The sequence below is a fragment of the Myotis yumanensis genome, unplaced genomic scaffold (genome assembly GCF_028538775.1).
Source record: "Myotis yumanensis isolate MYYU_CA2020_CCGP unplaced genomic scaffold, mMyoYum1.0.hap1 SCAF_6, whole genome shotgun sequence".
Classification (NCBI taxonomy): Eukaryota; Metazoa; Chordata; class Mammalia; order Chiroptera; family Vespertilionidae; genus Myotis; species Myotis yumanensis.
This window is the reverse complement of record NW_027223757.1, coordinates 42,996,645-43,016,212: the sequence shown is the minus strand read 5'-3', so window position 1 is coordinate 43,016,212 and position 19,568 is coordinate 42,996,645. Positions and strand designations below refer to the sequence as shown.

The 19,568-nt window shown below is 39.8% G+C and overlaps 1 protein-coding gene across 4 annotated transcripts in view; it reads left to right on the top strand.

The window, feature by feature from the left end:
* Positions 1-1,803: 1,803 nt before the first annotated feature.
* The window catches only part of GRIK2 (glutamate ionotropic receptor kainate type subunit 2), a 560,389-nt gene continuing 542,624 nt past the window's right edge, over positions 1,804-19,568 (top strand). For all 4 annotated transcript variants that reach the window (XM_070418015.1, XM_070418017.1, XM_070418019.1 and 1 more), the window contains exon 1: positions 1,804-2,181. In XM_070418015.1, the coding sequence (XP_070274116.1) occupies positions 2,067-2,181 (115 nt within the window). In that variant the 5' untranslated portion in view covers positions 1,804-2,066. The remainder of the gene's footprint in view (positions 2,182-19,568) is intronic.

The window sequence follows — 19,568 nt, the reverse complement described above, 5'->3', positions numbered from 1 at the left end:
AAAAAAATAAAAATATTTATTGTTTCCCTCACAGTTATTATGATCTCTGCTGGAATCAAAAAGAGAAAAGAATAAATAGGATGGAATAAATGAGACAGCAAATACAAGACAGAACATGTTGGGCTGTACATGCCTTCAAGAGACATTTTAAACATGGACTGAAGGAGTCGCTAGATACCCTTAGTTTTAGCACAAGGTGTTCCTTTTAAAGTGCTCAAATAGTCAAATTTTTTGATTGAACTGCCTGCTACACTGCAGAACTAGCCATTCATGATACTTATTTTTGACACTGCAGTTATGCCTCCATCTTAAAAATAAAATCAATGCCCACTTAATGCCTTTGCAAAATTAGGTTTATTTTCAAATAAGCATTTTATAATCATAAGAAAAAAATATATTGAAGGAATCATTATGGTGGAATGAAAACATTTCATTGTTTTCTTCCTTTCTGGAGGAAAGATTACTTATATCACAATTTAAAATGAGATATTCTTCAAATAGGGCATTTTATATTTTTTCATAAGGTTTAACCTAATGCCCTGTTAGTTGGTATGAAAAAGAGGTTAATTTTAAGATACAGGTTTAGCAGTTTGCCTCTTTTGCTTCTTGATCACTTAATAATAATAATATATATATATAGCAATATGTTTATTACTACCCATCTTGCTTTCACTTACTAATGTAAAATATCAGGATTAGACATTTTTATCTGTATATGCATGGAAGAGAGCATATTAACTATTTCAACAGTAAAATGTATTTCAATAGAAAATATATTTCTCTGTACTTTTTTTTCTTGACTAAATTGCCACTTGTGAAAGCCAAGACAGTCACTGCCTGGGAACTCTTAATTATTCTGACCAGAATACTAGAAAACAATAAGGCATTTTTACACAAAGCTGTAACAATGTTGCTCAAGTCATAATCCCACATTCCACCTTTTAAATAAAATATTCCATTCCAAAAATCCTAAGAAGAAGTTTGGGAAAAATTACTGAAGACTTTGGAGTTGGCTGCACCAATTTACATTGTCTTTTTACATATGCACAATTATTTTAGATGAGCTGAAAATGGGTGGGAAAATATGATTACTTCATTTTAATCCAACATTTCCCTCCCCTCAAAGGCCACTTGAAGAACCCTGCTTTTATTCCTGGGTAGTAATCAAGGAATGTCCCACTCAAGTTTTAAATGATTATCTTCACTTCTCCCACTGCACTCCAATCTCTGTTCATTCCTGGACAAAATTTTCAAAGTATAACTGAGACCCTCTTTTTAACCTAAACACAAATTACATTTGCAAGAAATTCCTTTGTCTGACATCACTTCCTTTTTTACAACTCCTAGGCAAAGTGACTTTGACTTAGCTTGTCCTGTCGTTTATTTACAATTCATCAATTGATTGTAAGAAGTCCGCTTGCATATACTAGTCACTCTCTTGGCAAAGAGTCTTAGTGAAAAGAAAAACACTTTCCCCACGTAAATAAATCCGACTTCATTCTTGTAACTGAAGGCAGCTGATCACATCGGTTGCATAATAGATATTGGGAAGCTCACTGGCAGGGAGCCTTAAGAGGCAAGCAGCTATCTCAATTTTTCTCACTTAATCTTGGCTTCACGTCAGAAGCTGTGCAGCAGTGCAGTGGAATAAGGCCTGGCAAAATCTTTGAGAGCAAAGCGCCTTTTGTGCGGGGGACTGTAGCTCGCTACCGACGCCTCGGCCGTTTCCAAGGCTGGATTTCCTATTGATTTTTCTCCTCTTTTGCTTCTCCAGGCTCGCGCAGCCGGACACTGCGGGTGTGCGTGCTGGGTTTCTCTCGGATGCTCCCGGACTGACATGGATGTCCCACCATCCCTTGCAGTGGAAGGTTGCTTCTTGGCGCAGTGAGTGAAGAACATGCAGCGATTGCTAATGGGTTTGGGAAGCGGAGACTCCTTCCTCTCTCGGTGACCATGCCTTGATCGTGCTTGCGGCCACCACTCGACACAGCCTCATTCCTACCCGAACCGGGAGCCTGACGCTAGATCCGGGAAGTGGGTGCCCCGCGTGTGGACACAGAAACACCATGAAGATTATTTCTCCGATCCTAAGTAATCCAGTCTTCAGGCGCACCATTAAACTCCTGCTCTGCTTACTGTGGATTGGATATTCTCAAGGAACTACACATGTATTAAGATTTGGTAAGATTCCCCATCTCTCTCCAGCTCTGGGTGTCTGGCTCCGAGGCAGCTGATGTAAACAGAGGGTTCGCACCGCCCAGCGGGTGGGCTCCATTCATCCCAACCTGTTCCACTGCGCCGTAGCCTCCGGGTTTTAAAGAAACCCCTAGGGCCCTTTATTTCATTCCTCTTCCCCCCCACCCCCACCCCCGCGCTTTTCTTAAAAAAATATAAATAAATAAAAGCAGCTGGAGGTTGAAGTGAGTGTCTGTGTTTGGTAGTGGTCGCGGTCGCTGCCTGACCTCCCTGCGCGCTGGGGGCGCAGCACCTTGGAGCCCACCTGTCTCCGCGGGAGCCTTCCGGGCTTGGCGGGCTGTGAGGTCCGCACGAACCAGCGCGCCAGGCTACGCACCTCTCAGCTTGCGGGGCTGATGAGTTAATACTTGCTAACTCTTAACTCTGGCGAGTTGTAGTCCCAGCGCTTCTTCCTGGGACCTGGACAGTCCTTAAGTGAAAGGCACCAGCCCCTTTGCATTCTTTTGTCATCAGAGAGATTTTTCAGTTAATTTCACCACTAGCCCAGTCCCTGGTGCCTTTAGAGGGGCGCGAGCTCTTAAAAATATCGTTGTAAGGTTAAAGGCTCTGCTTAGCTGGAGTGAAGTAGCGTCCTAAGAATAAGGTTTTGTTTGTTGCTAACTTGTGAGTCCTCCTCTCGGGAAGCTGTCACTCTGCTTGTCCTGGACTAGTAAAGGATTAACAGTGATGTTTGGGGCGGAGGGTAGTTGTGTATGGGAGTCTAAATCTTTATTTCACTGTGGCATGATAAAAGAGCCCAGGTAGCAGTTATATATTAGGGGAATCCATTGCTTTCCTGAGGAATTGGGGTCTCCTGAGAGCACAAGGGAAAATCTAAATGTGAGACTTAAGTGGAAACACTGGTCAGAAGGTTTGCTTGGAGGAAATGAAGCCTGGGCACAGCTCAGCTGCTCTTGATGGCCAATGGAGTTTTAGTAGGAGCAGAACTAGTCAGGGAAAGTTCCCTTAAGTAGATGAGAGAGAGAAGAATGCCAGCCCGGTAAATGCTTCCACTGTGGGCGCCTCCTTTGACAGTTCAAGTGGATTGAGACCAAAGAGTGCAGGGAACCATAAAATCCTGAGTATGTGCCTTTGAGATAAAAGCAGATACATTAAGTCACTCAGTCAAATTTAAATCGGAGTGATTGCCTGCATCTCCTGTTATGTCAACAGCATCTTCTCTTTCCTCTCCCCATGTGCCTTTTCTATAATGATAAAATTTATCATCTCTCTCAGGTTTTGTGGAACCAGGGTAGGAATGCTTTTCTCAAAAAAAGGGAGCCCTACTTTCTTCTTCTCCCACCCAACACAAAGACCTGGAGCCAAGAAGGCTGGTAATGACAAAAAACAAAACAAAAAGACAATGGGTTATAACTGGATTCTTACTGTAGTAGTTTTCCTTCTTTTTTTCATGCCTTTAGATGGTACTTAAGCATGTTGCTGTTAGCAACAAGCGTCTGCAGGAATGCTTATTTCTTTGGATGAGATTAAACAGGTCCCTCTATCACTGGAAATGTGTGTGTGTGTTCAGCTGTTCTGTTCCGAGCATGTAAGTGCTACAATATGGTAGTTTTGCCAATATTTTGAGTAGTACAACCTACTTATTTGGAATATTGAGATCTCTTCTGAAGTGTGTTTGTGAATGAGTGTGCCTTAGTGTGTGTGCAGACTGGGTGGGGGGGGGAAAAAGGAACCCTGGCAGCTGGAAAACTGAACCAGTACTCTAAAGATTTAATTATTGCTGTTCTGGTCTTGCAGCACAATATTTGCTGAATCATTAGATTGTTACATTCGCTGATCATTTCATATCTTCATATTAAAATCTTGGCGACTGTAGCAGAGTGTGTAGCAGCTTTCCAAAAGAGCTGACACACACAAAAATACATTTTCCTAGACCAGTGCTTACTAAGAATCTCCTTAAGAAGTAAGGAAGTAGGTAAAGACCTTCCCACCAGTGCCTTGAGACCCTAAACCAACAGCCCAGTTTCTAAAGAACCTGGTATTTTCTCCATTAACTTCAAACACCTTCCATGTGGAGGTCCATTTTCTCTGACTTCTGACCTGAGCTGGGGGCCAGGACTGTGAACATTATAATCACTGGGACATTTATTTCCCTGTTGAGGCTACTTTGATGCAAAGGTGGGAGTTTTGTTTTCGTCTGGGGAAAACATGTTTTTCGTGGAGTGTACGGTTGGCTGAACACATACCTGCCACTTTTGAGAAAGGTTATTTTCAACGTGGGCTGAAAAGGTGAACCAGGGTCTCATCCCTGGCCCTGTGCCTTGGAAGGGAAGAGGTTGGAATTGTTCCTGGAGCAGCTGCCCCTGGATAGCCACTGGGCATGGGTGAGACCCACTGACTCTATGAGAAGGTGGCATCCAGCCCCTTCTTTCATCTCCCTCATCCACCCAGGTGTGGCTAGCAGTTGCCAACTGCCTCCACTACAGCAGTGCTGTGGCAACCCCCATGCTCACCCACTCTATGTTGTCTGTCCTTTACCCCACTCCCACTCCTAGCTTCCCCTTTTCCCAGCTCAGGGCACCATTGCAGAGTCTCTCCAGTCTTCTCTCCTTTCTCCCCATCTATCCCACTCCCCCCGCCACAACACACTTTGGCACAACGACTCCCCTCTGGTGCCCCAAAAAACTTGCACCCACTTGTACCTATGCCAGAGTGCTCCCTACTTTCCCATCCCAACCTGCATGGCTCCATGTAGGGCTGCACACCAGGCCTACTCCTCAGCTGCTTCTTAGGGCACTCCTGGGAGGCTTTAAGGCAGCCTGGGGGGTCAGCCCAGGGTCAGCTCCTCAGGAGGGGATGGCAGGCTTCTCGCCTTGGGTGTGGCAATTTCTGGCCTTCACCAGCTTGGCTTCTCCAGGGCGATCACGCAGAAGGCACCTTGTTAGGAGACAAGGTGGATCTTGGACCATTAGATAAGTCAATTCCCCCAAGGCTGGTCTGGTCAGACATTCTCCGCCAGCTTATCAGAGTGTGAAGGCCCTGGGATGCCCCCAGCCCAGCTTCTCCCCACTGCTCTAGCTTTGGGGCCCCAGTGTGCTATGTAAATGAGGCACCTTTGTTTATGGGAAGCTGCTCTAGCCAGAGTGAGACAGGATCCTCAGTTGGGGGCATGGTCCTCCCAGGTGAAAGTGGGTTCCGCAGGACTTCCAGATTTTTTTTGTTTTGTTATTTAGCCCCCTTCTCTTCAGGTCTAAAGGGTGGGGAGGATTTGAAGCTGGCTCTGGATGGGGCTCTGTGCAGGGCTACCAGTCCTGCTTGGAGTTTGGGGACTTTGGCATTTGAATGCCAGGAGCAAAGACAGCAACCCAAACTTTCTCACAAACTCATGGGCAGTTTCTTCCAAGATAGTTCTTTCCAAGGAGCTGAGCATGTGGTGGGCCACTTCTTCCCTTTAGCTGTTTCAACCTAGCTTTTCACTTAAGCATGCCAGTAGGAAGCCTTTATTAAAAGGTGTCCCAGGTGAGGTCTCCCTCCCCCCCCCCCCCCCCCATACAGGTCCAGGGTTTATAGCCTCCTTCCAGTGCCTATGCCCAAGACAAAGGCAGCCAGCTCAGGGACAGCCCCATAATAAAACCCGGAGCCTGAGAAGGAACAGAAAGGGTTCCTATGGAAATCCCCCGATTTGCTGGACATCCCATGTGATCCCAGATATAAATAATTAGTAGCAGATGTACTACAACGTGGAGGAGTGTGAATGAATTGACTGAGCTTAGAAGCCGCCACTCTCAACAAGTTCTTTGAAAGAGATTTTTCTTCCTTTGGGAGGTGAAGTGGGCGGGAGGGAGGAGTGGTCTTACATCTGGAATCAGGGAAAGTGGCTCTTGGGAGGCAGGGATACAGCAGTAATAGCGGCCACTGCCTGAAACAGATAAAGCCCGAACACCTGCTCAGCTGAGCTCTGGAAAGCAGGGGAGGGAAGTCTTTCCAAGAATCGCAAACACAACGGCCACAGTAAAAAAAAAAAAAAATCTATTTTCACATAAGTTCTCACTTATTCTTAAAGCTTCAAAGAATAACTCTGATGTGATCCATCAAGGGAGGCACACTCATTTCAGAAAACGACATTGAAAAATGATATTTTCGTCCTCCAGAAATAGCTCCCCTTTTCCATCCAGACACATGGAGCTCAACACATTTTCTGGCTTTGTGTGGTGGTCTTTCAGCAGTGAAAATGGGTTTACATGTCAGGAGACATTTCTTCCGACAGACACCTTTGCTTTTTAGTTTAATTCAAGTGATCACTGCAGTGTGTTCATTCCCTGAATTCCCACATGACACTGTTTCCACACTTACTCAGCACAGGAAAGTTAATGTGAATTGCCACCATACAAAGGAGGAACTTGCCATGGACCAAACGTGGGGAGTCGTATTCACTATTAAGTATAGTTTTGTTTATGATAATGATGACAACCTTTGATTTTCTTTTAATTATCAAAATTTGTATAATAAAAATGTGCTCTTTTGTGATAGAAATTCGAGTGAGAGGAATTCATTTTCTCCTGTTGTTAGAATTTTACTGAGTTATTGTAGCACCAGTTACATTTATTCCCTGGAAATTGTCAGTGTCCATTTTTTTACACACCAAGTAGAAAGCAGTTCACTGTCAGTCAATGGTATTATACTTATGCCATTAATCTACTGCATCTATCCTGCCTGAATTTGTAGGAGATACTAGGTTTTCCACAGTAGGATGGTATTGAAACAGAATGGTTTGCTTTGCATTTGAGTGGTGAAGCTTTTATCTTCTATGCACTTTCAATTTTACCAGTTATTAAGGTGGTAGAAGTGCTTTAAATGAATCTTAAACCCTAAATCTTAGCATGAAAGGTAAGGTCAAAAGCTCCTGAACGGGAAGGAAGTAGGTGCACATCATCATTATTGACTGGTCTAGATTAAACACCGAAGGGGGAAATTTCAATCTGATAACGTCATAGGGCTTCCTGTTTTTCTTTGCTGCTTCTGCTGACAATTTTGTAAGGTAATTAAATTGGCTGATTGAAGTCACGGTGGTCATGGGGCGATAAAGACCATTTGGATTTAATGGAATTTAAAACAACAGAGCACTGAACACAACTCTTACCGAACAAGAATTTTAATGGCCCATTCCGGGTGCTGACTAAATAGAACGCCCTTAACAAGTTTAATGGAAAGGGCAAGGCAGATTAGCACTATATAGTCTTTATGGTTGAAGATTGGGGAATTAAAATTATCTCTTTAAAAGACTCATTAGTGCCTTATCAAGATTTAATGTAGGTTAAATAAACTTTCTTTAGACCTTCATCATATACTGTGAACCTAGGTTTAGGACCAGGTTTCAATAAGAAAATAATTTTCAGAGCTAACTTATATGTCTCTCTTATTTGAAAAACAAAAGACATTTAACATTCTCTGAGAGTATATCATGTTATAGAGTGTTGAGGATAACTATTGATGATGAATTCTTTCTTTTCTGTAACTTTTTGCAAAGAACAAATTTGATTTGACTTTTCTTTTAAAGTTTCATTATTGGTAATTTTTTCTTATAAACAAAGCTTATCTGTAGTAGAGAAACTGCAGAGATAATAAATACATGTTCTACTACAGTTTCAATAGTCATAGGTATTTGATCTGTTTTATGTTGTCATCTTAATCTTGTTCTTTTTTTCTTACTGAAACTTTTGCATTGAAGGCTACCATACTGTAGTGTATTCAGGTTCCTTCTGCTCTCAGAAAAAAGGGCAGTTCCTTGCTTTACGTTGGGGCCACTAAAGGACAGTCAGTGCCAAGGTGAAAGTCAAGCTTCAGTCCCAGGAGAGATTGTTCTCTGCAACTGTTTCTTGTCTTGTGGGATTGTCTACTCAAAGTTGCTAGATCCTTTGACTATTCAAGAAAAACCCTGAACCCAAGTTTTTATGTAAAAATCACCTAAGTTTTAATTGCACATAGTTGTAAAAATTGCTTAAAAAATTCGGAGTTGACCCAACAGAAAGCACTCAGCTACCCAGGTTGGATGTTGCCTCCCCTCCCAAAGGTGACCAGTTTTCACCCTCCATCCCACCCCACATTCCACAGGTTCTCTAAAACACATGCTTTCCTCAATCCTTATTGATCCCCAAACAAGTAAGGCTTTTTTATCTCTTGCCTCACACCTTTAGGGCAAAGCACTTTATTGCATTATTTTTAAAGTGACAAAATTAGCTAATCTGATAAAACTAATGTGAGTGGCACATTAGAGAAGACCCTCAACATCTTTCTGCAGGATTTATCTTTCATTTTATTTTTATATTTGACCTTGGAGGCTCCTCGCCATTCATAGCTGCACTCAAATGTAGCATTTGCCTATAGATTGATTTAAACCCCTTCTTTCCTTAACTAAAAACGACTTCTTTTCTGCATTTAGTAGAGAGCTGGGTCACTAAACAGTAGGGCTACGTGTAAAGCTATGAAAAGGTCTGGGAAGTTGTGACTCTCAGATATTTTCCCTACTGGTACATGTAATTCTGTCTTTCCTTTTGGTTAAGCATTTGCCCTGTTCCATGGCCTTGTTTTGAGACAAGTATATTCTGGAAGGGAGAGCACTGTAAAGTTAGGATGAGTTTATTAGATCAATCGATTCTGTCTGTAACAGAGATGCTCAGATACAAAAGAAAATATCAGATGCCCAAGGAAGTACTGAGTGATTAGCACTGATATGAAGAGGGAAGCCGAGGAAAAAGAGAGAAGCCATTTAATACACAGTCTTTTCTAGATTTACTGCCAGACATCACAATGCTTTATAAATTGATCTTTTTGCTTGAATTAGTCCAAATCTTTGAGTGTATATGATTATCTTAAATAAGATGTCAGTGATATTTGTACATTGTTATTGATATATCTCCTCCCAATCAAAAGGATTTTTAAATGCTTTTCACACTCTTTTAAACCAATACCAGTAAGTTACTTTTCTGTCATTGAGCAAGTGTTTGGAAGGTGTTGCCTCTAATTCCCATTTCTGTCTCTAGCTCTGAGTCATTCACCTGTCACAATGAGAATATTGTTCAGCTCGAATGATCCAACAAGCACAGCAAACGTTAAAGAAATATTCTGCTTTAATATAGTCATAGGCATGTGGTCTGTTTTGTGTTGTCTTTTTAATCCTGCCCCCCATTTTATTTTTTATTAATTGAAAATTCTGTATTCAGTTCATAGCTCTCAGTGTATTCTGGTCCCTTCTTGCCCAGAAGAAAAGAAATGAAAGCTCTCCTAAGATGAAGGAAAACCAAAGACTTCTATACTACCTAAGCCAAAGGGCACTCTAGAGATCATCAAGTCTAGTATCCTGAGTTTAGAAATGAATTGCCAAGGGCATTTAAGTAGCTTGTTCTGGTCATTACTAGTTAGTGTCAGATTTTTAGACTAAAACATGAATATTCTGTCAGCTTAGTGATATTTTCCAGTGAATTATATTATTTTCCCACTGTAGCTTCGACTCTGTGCTTTGCATCAATTTTAGGAAGAGCTGGTGGCTCCTCTAGATGTGTGTCTACTTTGTTTCCACCTTTTCTTTCATAGAACATCATCGCATAGATTATCTATTTTCTCTCTTTTTCTCTTCTTTCTTTAATTCTCTACCTCCCACTCTCCCTTGCTGCCTAGGTCTTCTTTCTTCCTGTGTCCAAAGCTTTCATCATATTCATTCATTCAACAAATAATAATTGAATACATATTATGTGTCAGGTACACAGAATTCTAAGACCCAGCTTCTGACCTCAAGGAGTTTGTAATCCAATTAAAGAGAAAGATTATATATATATATATATATATATATATATATACTAATTAAGTGGTGTAGAAAATATCTATAATAGTTGTATACAGGAGATTATTGTGGGCTTGCTTTTTACAGGGAAGATTAGACTCTGGCTAGGCCTTGTAAAAAACTGTGTGATTGGGAAGGAGAAAAGGAATGAGTCATAAGAGGAAGAAAAGGAAATTAAGAAAGTGAGCTTTGGGATAGGGAATAGACAAGCCCTGTCAGATGATAGATAAGGCCTTGCTTTTTCAGAGCTTGAATATTTAGGTAAAGGATTTGGACATCTGTCTGTAGGCTCTGTAAAGCTATTGAAGGTAAAAAGATGGACTTGACTTGGTCTTTAACAAGCAGTCAAGTGGTTTCTTAGTCTGCTGCTTGAATTTTATGAAGAATAAGTGGGTCTCTTTTCTCTGTCTTACTGAAATGAAAGCAAAGGACCCATTCTTGTCCTCGATCGTTGAAGCCTTTAAGAAGCTCTTGGTCTAAGATCACAGGTGCTTCTTAAGTGAAATTGTGAAAGGAAATAAAGGAATAATTTTTAAACATATGGTCAAAGGAAATGATTAAATAGGGAAAAATTTCCAGTTAATCTTAAGGATAATGCATTGGAGAACAATTTAAAACTAGTTAACTTCTTTGAGGGATACCATAAATTGCCTGCTAGGCATTCTCAGTGTTTTGTTTTAATTCTAAGAGATCTCCATTACCTGAAACATATCTATAATATATACTACAATTATTTTACATAAAAATTAAAAATTAAATTAATTAGCCTTGGTTGGGTGGCTCAGTTGGTTGGAGCATCATCCCATACACCAAAAGGTTGTGGATTTGATTTCTGGTCAGGGCACATACCTAGGTTGTGGGTTTGATTCCTAGTCTGGGTGCATATGGGAAGCAACTGATTGATGTTTCTCTCTCACATCAAAGTTTATCTCTCTTTCCCTTCCTCTCTTTCTAAAATCAATAAACACATCCTTGGATGAGGATAAAAAGTTTAATTAATTAAAAATAATTTTTGTAATGAGTTTATTGTTGGTAATATTTTCAAAGTCCACAGGAATTCAGGACTCCAGACCCTGAATTTAGCTGTTTCAGTCATGAATTTTACTCCTAACTTTGTCATCTAGTGGCTATAAATTAGGAAAAAATACTTCCATGTCTGTAGAATGTGTGTTCCTTGCTATCCATCTAACTTCATCTAACTCCTAAAGATAATGTTGGAATTAATAGGAAAATGTGTAGAACTCTGGGCTTATTGCCAGAGAAGGACTTTTGGGATTGAAATTTTAATTGTTTATTTACTATACATATGTGGAACAAAATAAAATTTATCACTCATGTACATTCATTCAACTTCTTAAACTGTGTGTAAACATTTACAATAGTCTGTCTTTTAAAAATTATTCTCAAGTAATTTTCTTTGGAATGCACCTGAAGCTATCAGAAACAAGTTGAAAAGGATTTACTGACTAATAGAACAATTTTTTGTCTGAGTTGGTAGTTTTATGGAACAGCAAATTGATAGTTTCTTTGTTTTCTTTAAATATCAGGAATTTAATTGGCATTATCATATACCCCAGATATATGTAGGAAACAAATCTAAAAGCAAAAATGATAAGCAAAGAAATCATGCTAAGTCATATGGTTAAGGTTTTCCACTTTTTTTACAACTGCATAGTTTTACCAATTTATGTTCACAAACATTTTCAAAAAAGTTGTACCTGATTTCATATATATATAAGCCTAAGCAACAAACGACTGAATGACCAGTCGACTGGTTGCTATGATGCGCACTGACCACCAGGGGGCAGACGCTCAACACAGGAGCTGCCCCCTGGTGGTCAGTGCGCTCCCACAGCCAACCTCCTGGGGCCGGCCAACCTCCCACGGTCCCTCCCCGTGGCCGGTCAACCTCCTGTGGCCCCTCCCCATGGCTGGCCAACCCCTCCCCCCACCACCACCACCACATAGGCCCCGATCGCCGGCCAGGCCGAGGGACCTCACCCGTGCACGAATTCATGCACCAGGCCTCTAGTATATACATATTAAATCCTCACTTGAGGATATGTTTTTATTCATTTTAGAGAGAGAGAGAGAGGAAGAGGGAGGGAGGGAGAGAGAGAGAGAGAGAGAGAGATCAATGTGATGTAAGAAACATCAAAACATCAATAGGTTGCCTCCCGGACATCCCCATTAGGGGATGGAACCTGCGATTGCAACCTAGGTATGTGCCCTAATCAGGAATCAAACCTGCAACCTTTGGTGCACAGGATGATGCTCCAATCAACTGAGCCACCTGGCCAGGGCTGATTTCATATATTCTTTATTCTTTATCTAGCTTCCTATGATGAACTTTTAGCAATCATTCAAGTTTTGTAGACACGCTGGTGACTGTATTTGATCCATTTGTGTTGATTCAGGAAAGTTTCACAAAATGCAGATTAACTACAATTGTTTGGGGTAGATAAGTGGGGGTTTTCTCTGGTTATGTTGGCATCTTCTATGGTTATGAGCTATCCTAGGCAGTCTTTCTGGGGCTTATTCTTTAAGGCACAATAGACTTTGGTGTCACCCTTACATCAGTAACCTCACCACTCTTCCCTAAGGACCCTCTAATTTGCCTTTGACTCTTTTTTGGAGATCAAACCCAGCGTTGGGAGGATCAGCATAGTGGTCGATGGAGAGAAATGAAGACCCCCATCTCCTTACACAGCCAGTGGTGCTATATCAGAGAATCCAGACCTTTGAAAAATTTATTCAACTTATAATACAATTTTATATTTGGAATTTTTTTTTAACATTTTCAAAACTTCAGAATATGGAGTTTATTAGGAAAATTTCCTGGATGTTAAGGATAGTGAGGTTTTGGATCAGTGATTGCCAACTCTCAGGAGTGGGATGAAGGAGAGGAAGTCTCAAGATTTTTATGGTAATCTAAAGGAGGAATGGACTAAATGCAGATTGAAAAATACTCTCCTATCGTAAATCTGTTTTTGTGTGTGTGTGTTTCTGGAAGCAGTTCTGCACTGTGGTAGAGATGATGTTGGAGTATGTGAAGACATAGCCGAGTTCCTGCTTCCGGTGGGTGAAGGCAGAACAGTGTTCCGTTCAGTCATCTTTTCCTGAGGATTCTGGGTTGATCCCTCAGGGAAGCGTTCTTAGAGACTAGGGGTAATTTTCCAATCACTCATCCTAGCTTGTTCTCTACAATGCATCTCTCTTCCTTTTTGTTCAATATGTCAACTATTCATTAAAATCTAATTCTAGTTTTGCTTCCTTCAAAATGTCTGTTTTAAGTAGGGATTCTGTAGACTAGATTCAAACATTGGCCAGAAAATGTGATTATATTGATGGTTTCCAAACCTTGTTTCACATCAGAATGGAAGGAGCCTTAAATAATTTAAATTCCTAGATCCCAAATCTGGAGATTCTGTGGTTTAAAATGGGTCATTTTTCACAATCGCATAGTTTCACAACTGCATAGTCATAATACCTTTACTTGTTAAAGAAAACTCTTAAGTAATGTACTTAAAAGAAACAGAAGAGAATTCCCAGTTATATTGAGAGTCAATCACTGAGCTTGATAATTCTAAGGACTTTTTTACCTTAAAATATTTATAGTTCCTCTTTACAATAAATGTTTTTATTGATTTCAGAGAGGAAGGGAGGAGAGTGAGAAAAAAAATCAATAAGGAGAATCATTGATTGGCTGCCTTCTGCATGCCTCACAAGGGGGATCAAATCTGCAACTCTGGTATGTGCCCTGGTTGGGAATCAAACTCTGACTTCCTGGTTCATGGGACACTCAACCCCTGAGCCACACCAGCAGGGCAGTTCCTCTGTTTGTTTTTGCTTTTTGTAATATATTTTTATTGATTTCAGAGAGGAAGAGAGAGAGAGGGAGAGAGAGAGAGAGAAAGAGAGAGAGAGAGAGAGAGAAACATCAATGATGAGAGAGAACCATTGATTGGCTGCCTCTTGTATGCACCCCACTGGGGATAGAGCCCACAACCTGGGCATGTTCCCTGATCAGGTATCTAACCGTGACCTCCTGTTCATAGGTCGATGCTCAATCCCCGAGCCACACCAGCCTGGCAGTTCCTCTTAATGGGCACATGCATAAGCTTTATGAATAGGCAAATGATAATTATGACTAGGCTATGAAAAACAGTAAGTGACTTTTGAGATAAGGGTTGTTGCTTTGATATTTTTTCATCCCTCACAGAACACACACTGTGTTGAGCTGTTAGCATACCAAAGGGCTGACAGATTCTTTAAAACCTAAGAATTTAGAATATTCATACTCATATAACCAACCCCACAGCCCAAAGGGATCTTAAACAGGTGTTGTTTTACAAATAATGTCTAAGATGATATATAGTTTTGGGACCTTTTCCTCTCAACCTCCTACTAAAGGAGCCCCTAATAGATCATTTAAAACATTTGTTGTCTCCAAATCTATCAGAAACAAATTCCAGAAGACATTTGCTCTAGTTGAGAAGACCTCAACTTAGTTGTCTTGTATACATGAAGATGGTCCAGAATCTAGGCTGCAAGCAGAGTCCAGCCTAGGCGGTATTTATTAGAAACATATTGGACAATACCGTGCCCACCCCTGCCCCAGCCCCAATGCTCTGATCATACTCTCTGCATTATCATTAGACCATGGTGCCAAGAGTTGAAATCTGGACATCACCTTTGTAATGAAATCAGAATTCTCTTATATATTTGTTTCAGGTGGGCATTGCCAATAAATATATATACTGCTTTAATATTAAAACTGATACTATCTTTGTCAAAATCATTGGTAACTGCTTTCAATATTTATTGCCTACTAGGTAAGATATCAGTTTATTAAGTACATTTTTATAACTTCCCATCTGGAAGACTTTATACACAGTTATGTATAGGAAATACCTAATTCCTGGCACAATTTAAAGGTAGCACAATTATAGATTGGTTAGAGATTCTAATGTAAATAATCACACTCTGATATAATTTCAAGAGAAATATTGAAGAAACTGATTGGGTTAAATTTACTATTCCTTGGAACTTTTCTTATTTGGATTCAATTATATTTAAAAATATGTGCTTAAATTTTGTTAGTTCTTTTAAATAAAACAGTTCAGAGGGGAAATAACAATTGAGAACATGTTACTGTATAATTTCAAAAAGTATATCTGGTGGCATGCAGTCCTCTGGAAGACAAATATGTAAAAAACCTTTTATATGGCATGACTTTCACAGTAGGTTTTATTCATATATATTTATCCAATTATAGTTCTAGAAGTGCTATGCCTATAACCTTACCATTTGTGTAGGATAAATTTTTTTATGTAGGCTATGAAAAAATGTTCACAATAGGGAATAAAAATTAATACATTTACATTTATTCAAGAATACACATTTATTGTCTGTGGAGGGAGTTTCTGACTTTACTAAACTTGATGGCCACAAGTAAATGGTAATGAAAGTGAATTTCTCAAAGTACTTTGAATTTCATACATCTTTTATTTCCTAGCAGGTAGCCAGAATACATCAGCATTTTTAATATAAACAAGAACAGAATCTTAGCTAAGATTTCAAAGTACCATAAATGAACTGTGGAGAGGATTTTAGCCCTCAATTTTTTTTATTCTTCTTCTCTACTGTGTATAAGGCTACTACACTTGAATATAAAAAAATAACTATGTATTAAGAAAATGCCCTATTTAGTATAAGTAACCTCCCTGCCTCTCTTTTGGTGTTATTTATCATGAAAGAGAGAAAGGCTAAATTTGTTCACCAGAAAATAAAGTAATATAAGGAGGATGCTGAGAGCTTCCTATCAACTCTTTCAATTTTAATTCAAGTTTTATTTAAATTGCCATTCAATTTACCAAATATTTATTCAGCATTGGTATCTGGTTAAGTTCTTTGATTATTGACATTATACAATCATTGGAATTCAAGATATAATTAAAACTTTAGTAAATATGAAAGTTTCCCTAATATATGGTTGATTGTTTTTCAAAATACATTATATGGAGGTTTCTAGTGCTACTCTCATTTTTTTCCCTGATAGGCAATAAGCTGTATGTTTTTTAATTCTGTACTTTTGTTTCCTTTTCAATATTTTATTTTAAAACCTTCCTTATTGACTTTTACTATAATAAATTGACATCTAGTTAGATATAATTTATTAAAATGTATGTGTACATGGAGAGAAGGGGGTGGGGTGGGAGGAGCACATCTAAATTATTTGAAGTGTTTGAGTACTGTATTGGTTAGGATACAGATTCAGTGACATCACAGAACCTCCCTTGCGCGCCCCCCCCCCCCCCCCCCCGGGCAAAAAAATCCCCAAACAACAAGATAGGTGTTCACTTTTCTCTGGCATACAAGTCTTTGGTAGTTAATAGATGGTACAGTGGATCTGCAGCCTTCTAGGGTCCATGCTGCTTCCAAAATCTCTATTCTGGCATCTGGTATAGCCTTTCTCATGGTCTATAATGGAGCTCTAGTGATCTCTTGCACCCTCCCAACAGTAGGATGGACATGTCCTGGGTGTTGCACACACCATTTTACTTCACATCCCATTGTTAGGAACTTACTTAGTCCCATGGCTATACCTGGGTGCAAAGGCAGATGGGAATTAGAGTCCTATTACAGGAAACACCGCGGAAAATCTCTGCATCTATTCCCATAGAAGACAAGGAGAAGGGATACTGAAGGACCACTGGTAGTCTCCACTACAGGCATCCAAGTAAACATTCTAGAAAGAAGCTCTTTAGAGTGTTTAACTTCATTTTTGTGGTCATGAAGGAATGCTTTGTAGCACATTTGAAAAATATGAAGAAGTGGGAAAGAGAAAATAAAACCTGTCCTAATTATGGCATTCAGCCCAAACCACTGCTATCATTTTGTTTCTATTTGCTAGCTTTTCAAAATTAAAACGAGACAAAAAATATTTTGGTTGCTTATAAGTGTAATGAATATTTATTGTAGAAAATGGAAAATATATAGAAAAATTACGAAGAAAATAAATATCACCCATAACCTCCCCATAAGTGACATGTTGAGATTTATTCTTGAATCCTACTATACATGTTTTCAATTTTTTTTCACTTAATGCTTTATTGTGAATATTTTTTCTGTAATCAAGTATTTTTGTGTAACAGTTGCTGACTTTTTCTTATGTAGCTGTTTCTCATTTATTTGCTAGTTCTTCTATTACAGGGTCATGAGCTTGAACTTACCAGAGTTTGAACTTGGCTCTGCTGCCTTTTGAGCTTTATGATTGAGACATGCTGCTGCGTCTTTCTATGTTTTTATTACTTACCTGTAAAATGGCAATGGTAATATTATCCAGCCCAGTTATTCTTGGAATTAAAAGAGAAAACACATGTAGTACTTAGTGCCTAGGTTATAAGTACCTAAAAAGTGTTAACATAATCAATCCATGAATCATTTAATCATTTAATTATTTTTTCCACAAAAAAATGCTTGATTTCTGTAATTGGTTCAGGCTCATTTAGATCTTGTTCTGTTCTCACAAGTGTGGTTGGACCCCACAGAAGTCCTATGAGGTGCTTCAGGCCATGGGGTGCCCTTTAAGAACATGAGGGCCCAAATGATCAACCAGGACTCAGTAGACCTCTAGACAGGTGCATGAATGGCAGAGTATTTCTGTGCAGTTGTAGGCCTGGCCCTCCCTGCCTGCTTCCAAGAATGAGAATGGCTCTTCAGTGCACTTTTATGTGTTTATTTTCTATTAGCTTGGGTTTTTGTGGCTTGCGATGTGGTTTCACAGAAGTCCTTTCTTTGCTTTCTGATTTGCTGAGAAAATTCCAGGTGTTTTACTTGCTAATCACATTATCATCCCTGATGCTTAATTATTTTCTGTGGGGAAATAGAATTGTTTGGGGCTTTCAGGAAATTAAATTGAACTTCAAAAGCCTCTTCCACATAACAATTAACATTTGGAAATTGGTAATTCCTCAGGGTTTGTTGCTAGCTTAGTTCACCCAGGTTTTTCTTTAAAGGGCATACTCTTCAATAGTAGAGTTATTTGTTCTATTTATTTGAGATCATATTAAAAAAACACACAACAGGGCACATTAAGGCTTCATAAATCCCTGGGAAAATGGTATGAAAATGTGTGGCTGGAGCCTTTGAGGCAGACTGAGGCTGTGCTCTCAGGAGTGGGAAATCAGAGGTGCTCTCCTGGGTTCTGTATTTGAGGGGAGCTTGGGAGGAGGTACCTCTTGTCCCGCTCAGAGAGTGGAAAGTGGTTTCAATGTGAGCACAGCGAAATGCCTGAGAGCAATTTACACTGTGTAAGAATGAGAACTCCACAACTATTAGACACTACCCCATCCTCTAATAGAGTCGATACAACCTCAGCACAAATATTTTTAGTCCCATTTTAGTAAGACAAAGATTCTATGTGTTGCCACTCCATGACCTCCTAAACACCTCTCCTCTAGTTACCGTGATGTGTTCTTCTTAACCTTTTAGATTGCATTTAAGGTCAGTATTTTTTGATTTGCCGGCACATGGATACAGCCACTGTAGAATCTTAATTTTTACTCGCTTCTCCTTCCCCTAAGAGGACGGGGGTGCAGAATTCTCTTTGGAATACTGCCTTGCATTTTCTTAGAGAAGAGTTTATGTTATGAGAACCACAACCTGTGGCTAATAGCCTATTATAGCCAGGAGCCCAATTCCAGACTGATCTGGAAAAGGCATGGTTGCAAAGATCAGTATCCCAGAGCCAATTTCACCACTTACAGGGTGTGTGACTTAAGGCAAGTTATTCAACCTTCTAGTCTCATTTTTCTTATTTAAAAAATAAGGATAAGAGTCCCTCAGGTATACAGTTATTTGTGGGACTTAAATGAAATAAAATCCTTGCACTTAGAAAGCACCCAAAAGCATCCCTTCCCTTTTTATTATCCTGAAACTTTGAATGTGGAAGAGCTGTTGAACAATAGACTAGCTCTATAGTCTACAACAGCCTGTCTGTCAAACTCAAGTTGTATGTGTTTATTGACTATTAGCTTCGGCTTTTGTGCAGCTGAGATACAAATTCAGCCCTAGGCTTTTATCCCCAGATCTGAGAGGAGGAAGGCAGGCACCGGTAATTATAGCGGTGGGGATGAGTTGCAGCTGAATTGCATAGTGTGTTAGGCTTTTCTCTGCTGCTTGACTTGGGTATTGCTATAGCGATTCTGGGACGAACAGACAATATTTTTGCAAGTATTTGTATTTCTATTATCCAGCCCAACATAATCTTGGAATCTCCATAGACAAGCAAGAGCTCTTTTGTTGCTCTCCGGCAGCACATCAAAGGGCCTGTTTTTATGAAGTGGTCTGTGCAGAGTAGAACAGTCCTTTTATGGGCTGGTACTAGATTACATATGGAGGTGTGGGGTAGTTTTTCCACTGATGTTTGTAAGATCATTTAATTTATTTTTTAACCTTTATTGTTGAGAATATTACAGATGCCTCCCCCTTTTCTCCACATTGCTCCCCTCCACCCGGTTCCCACCCCGCC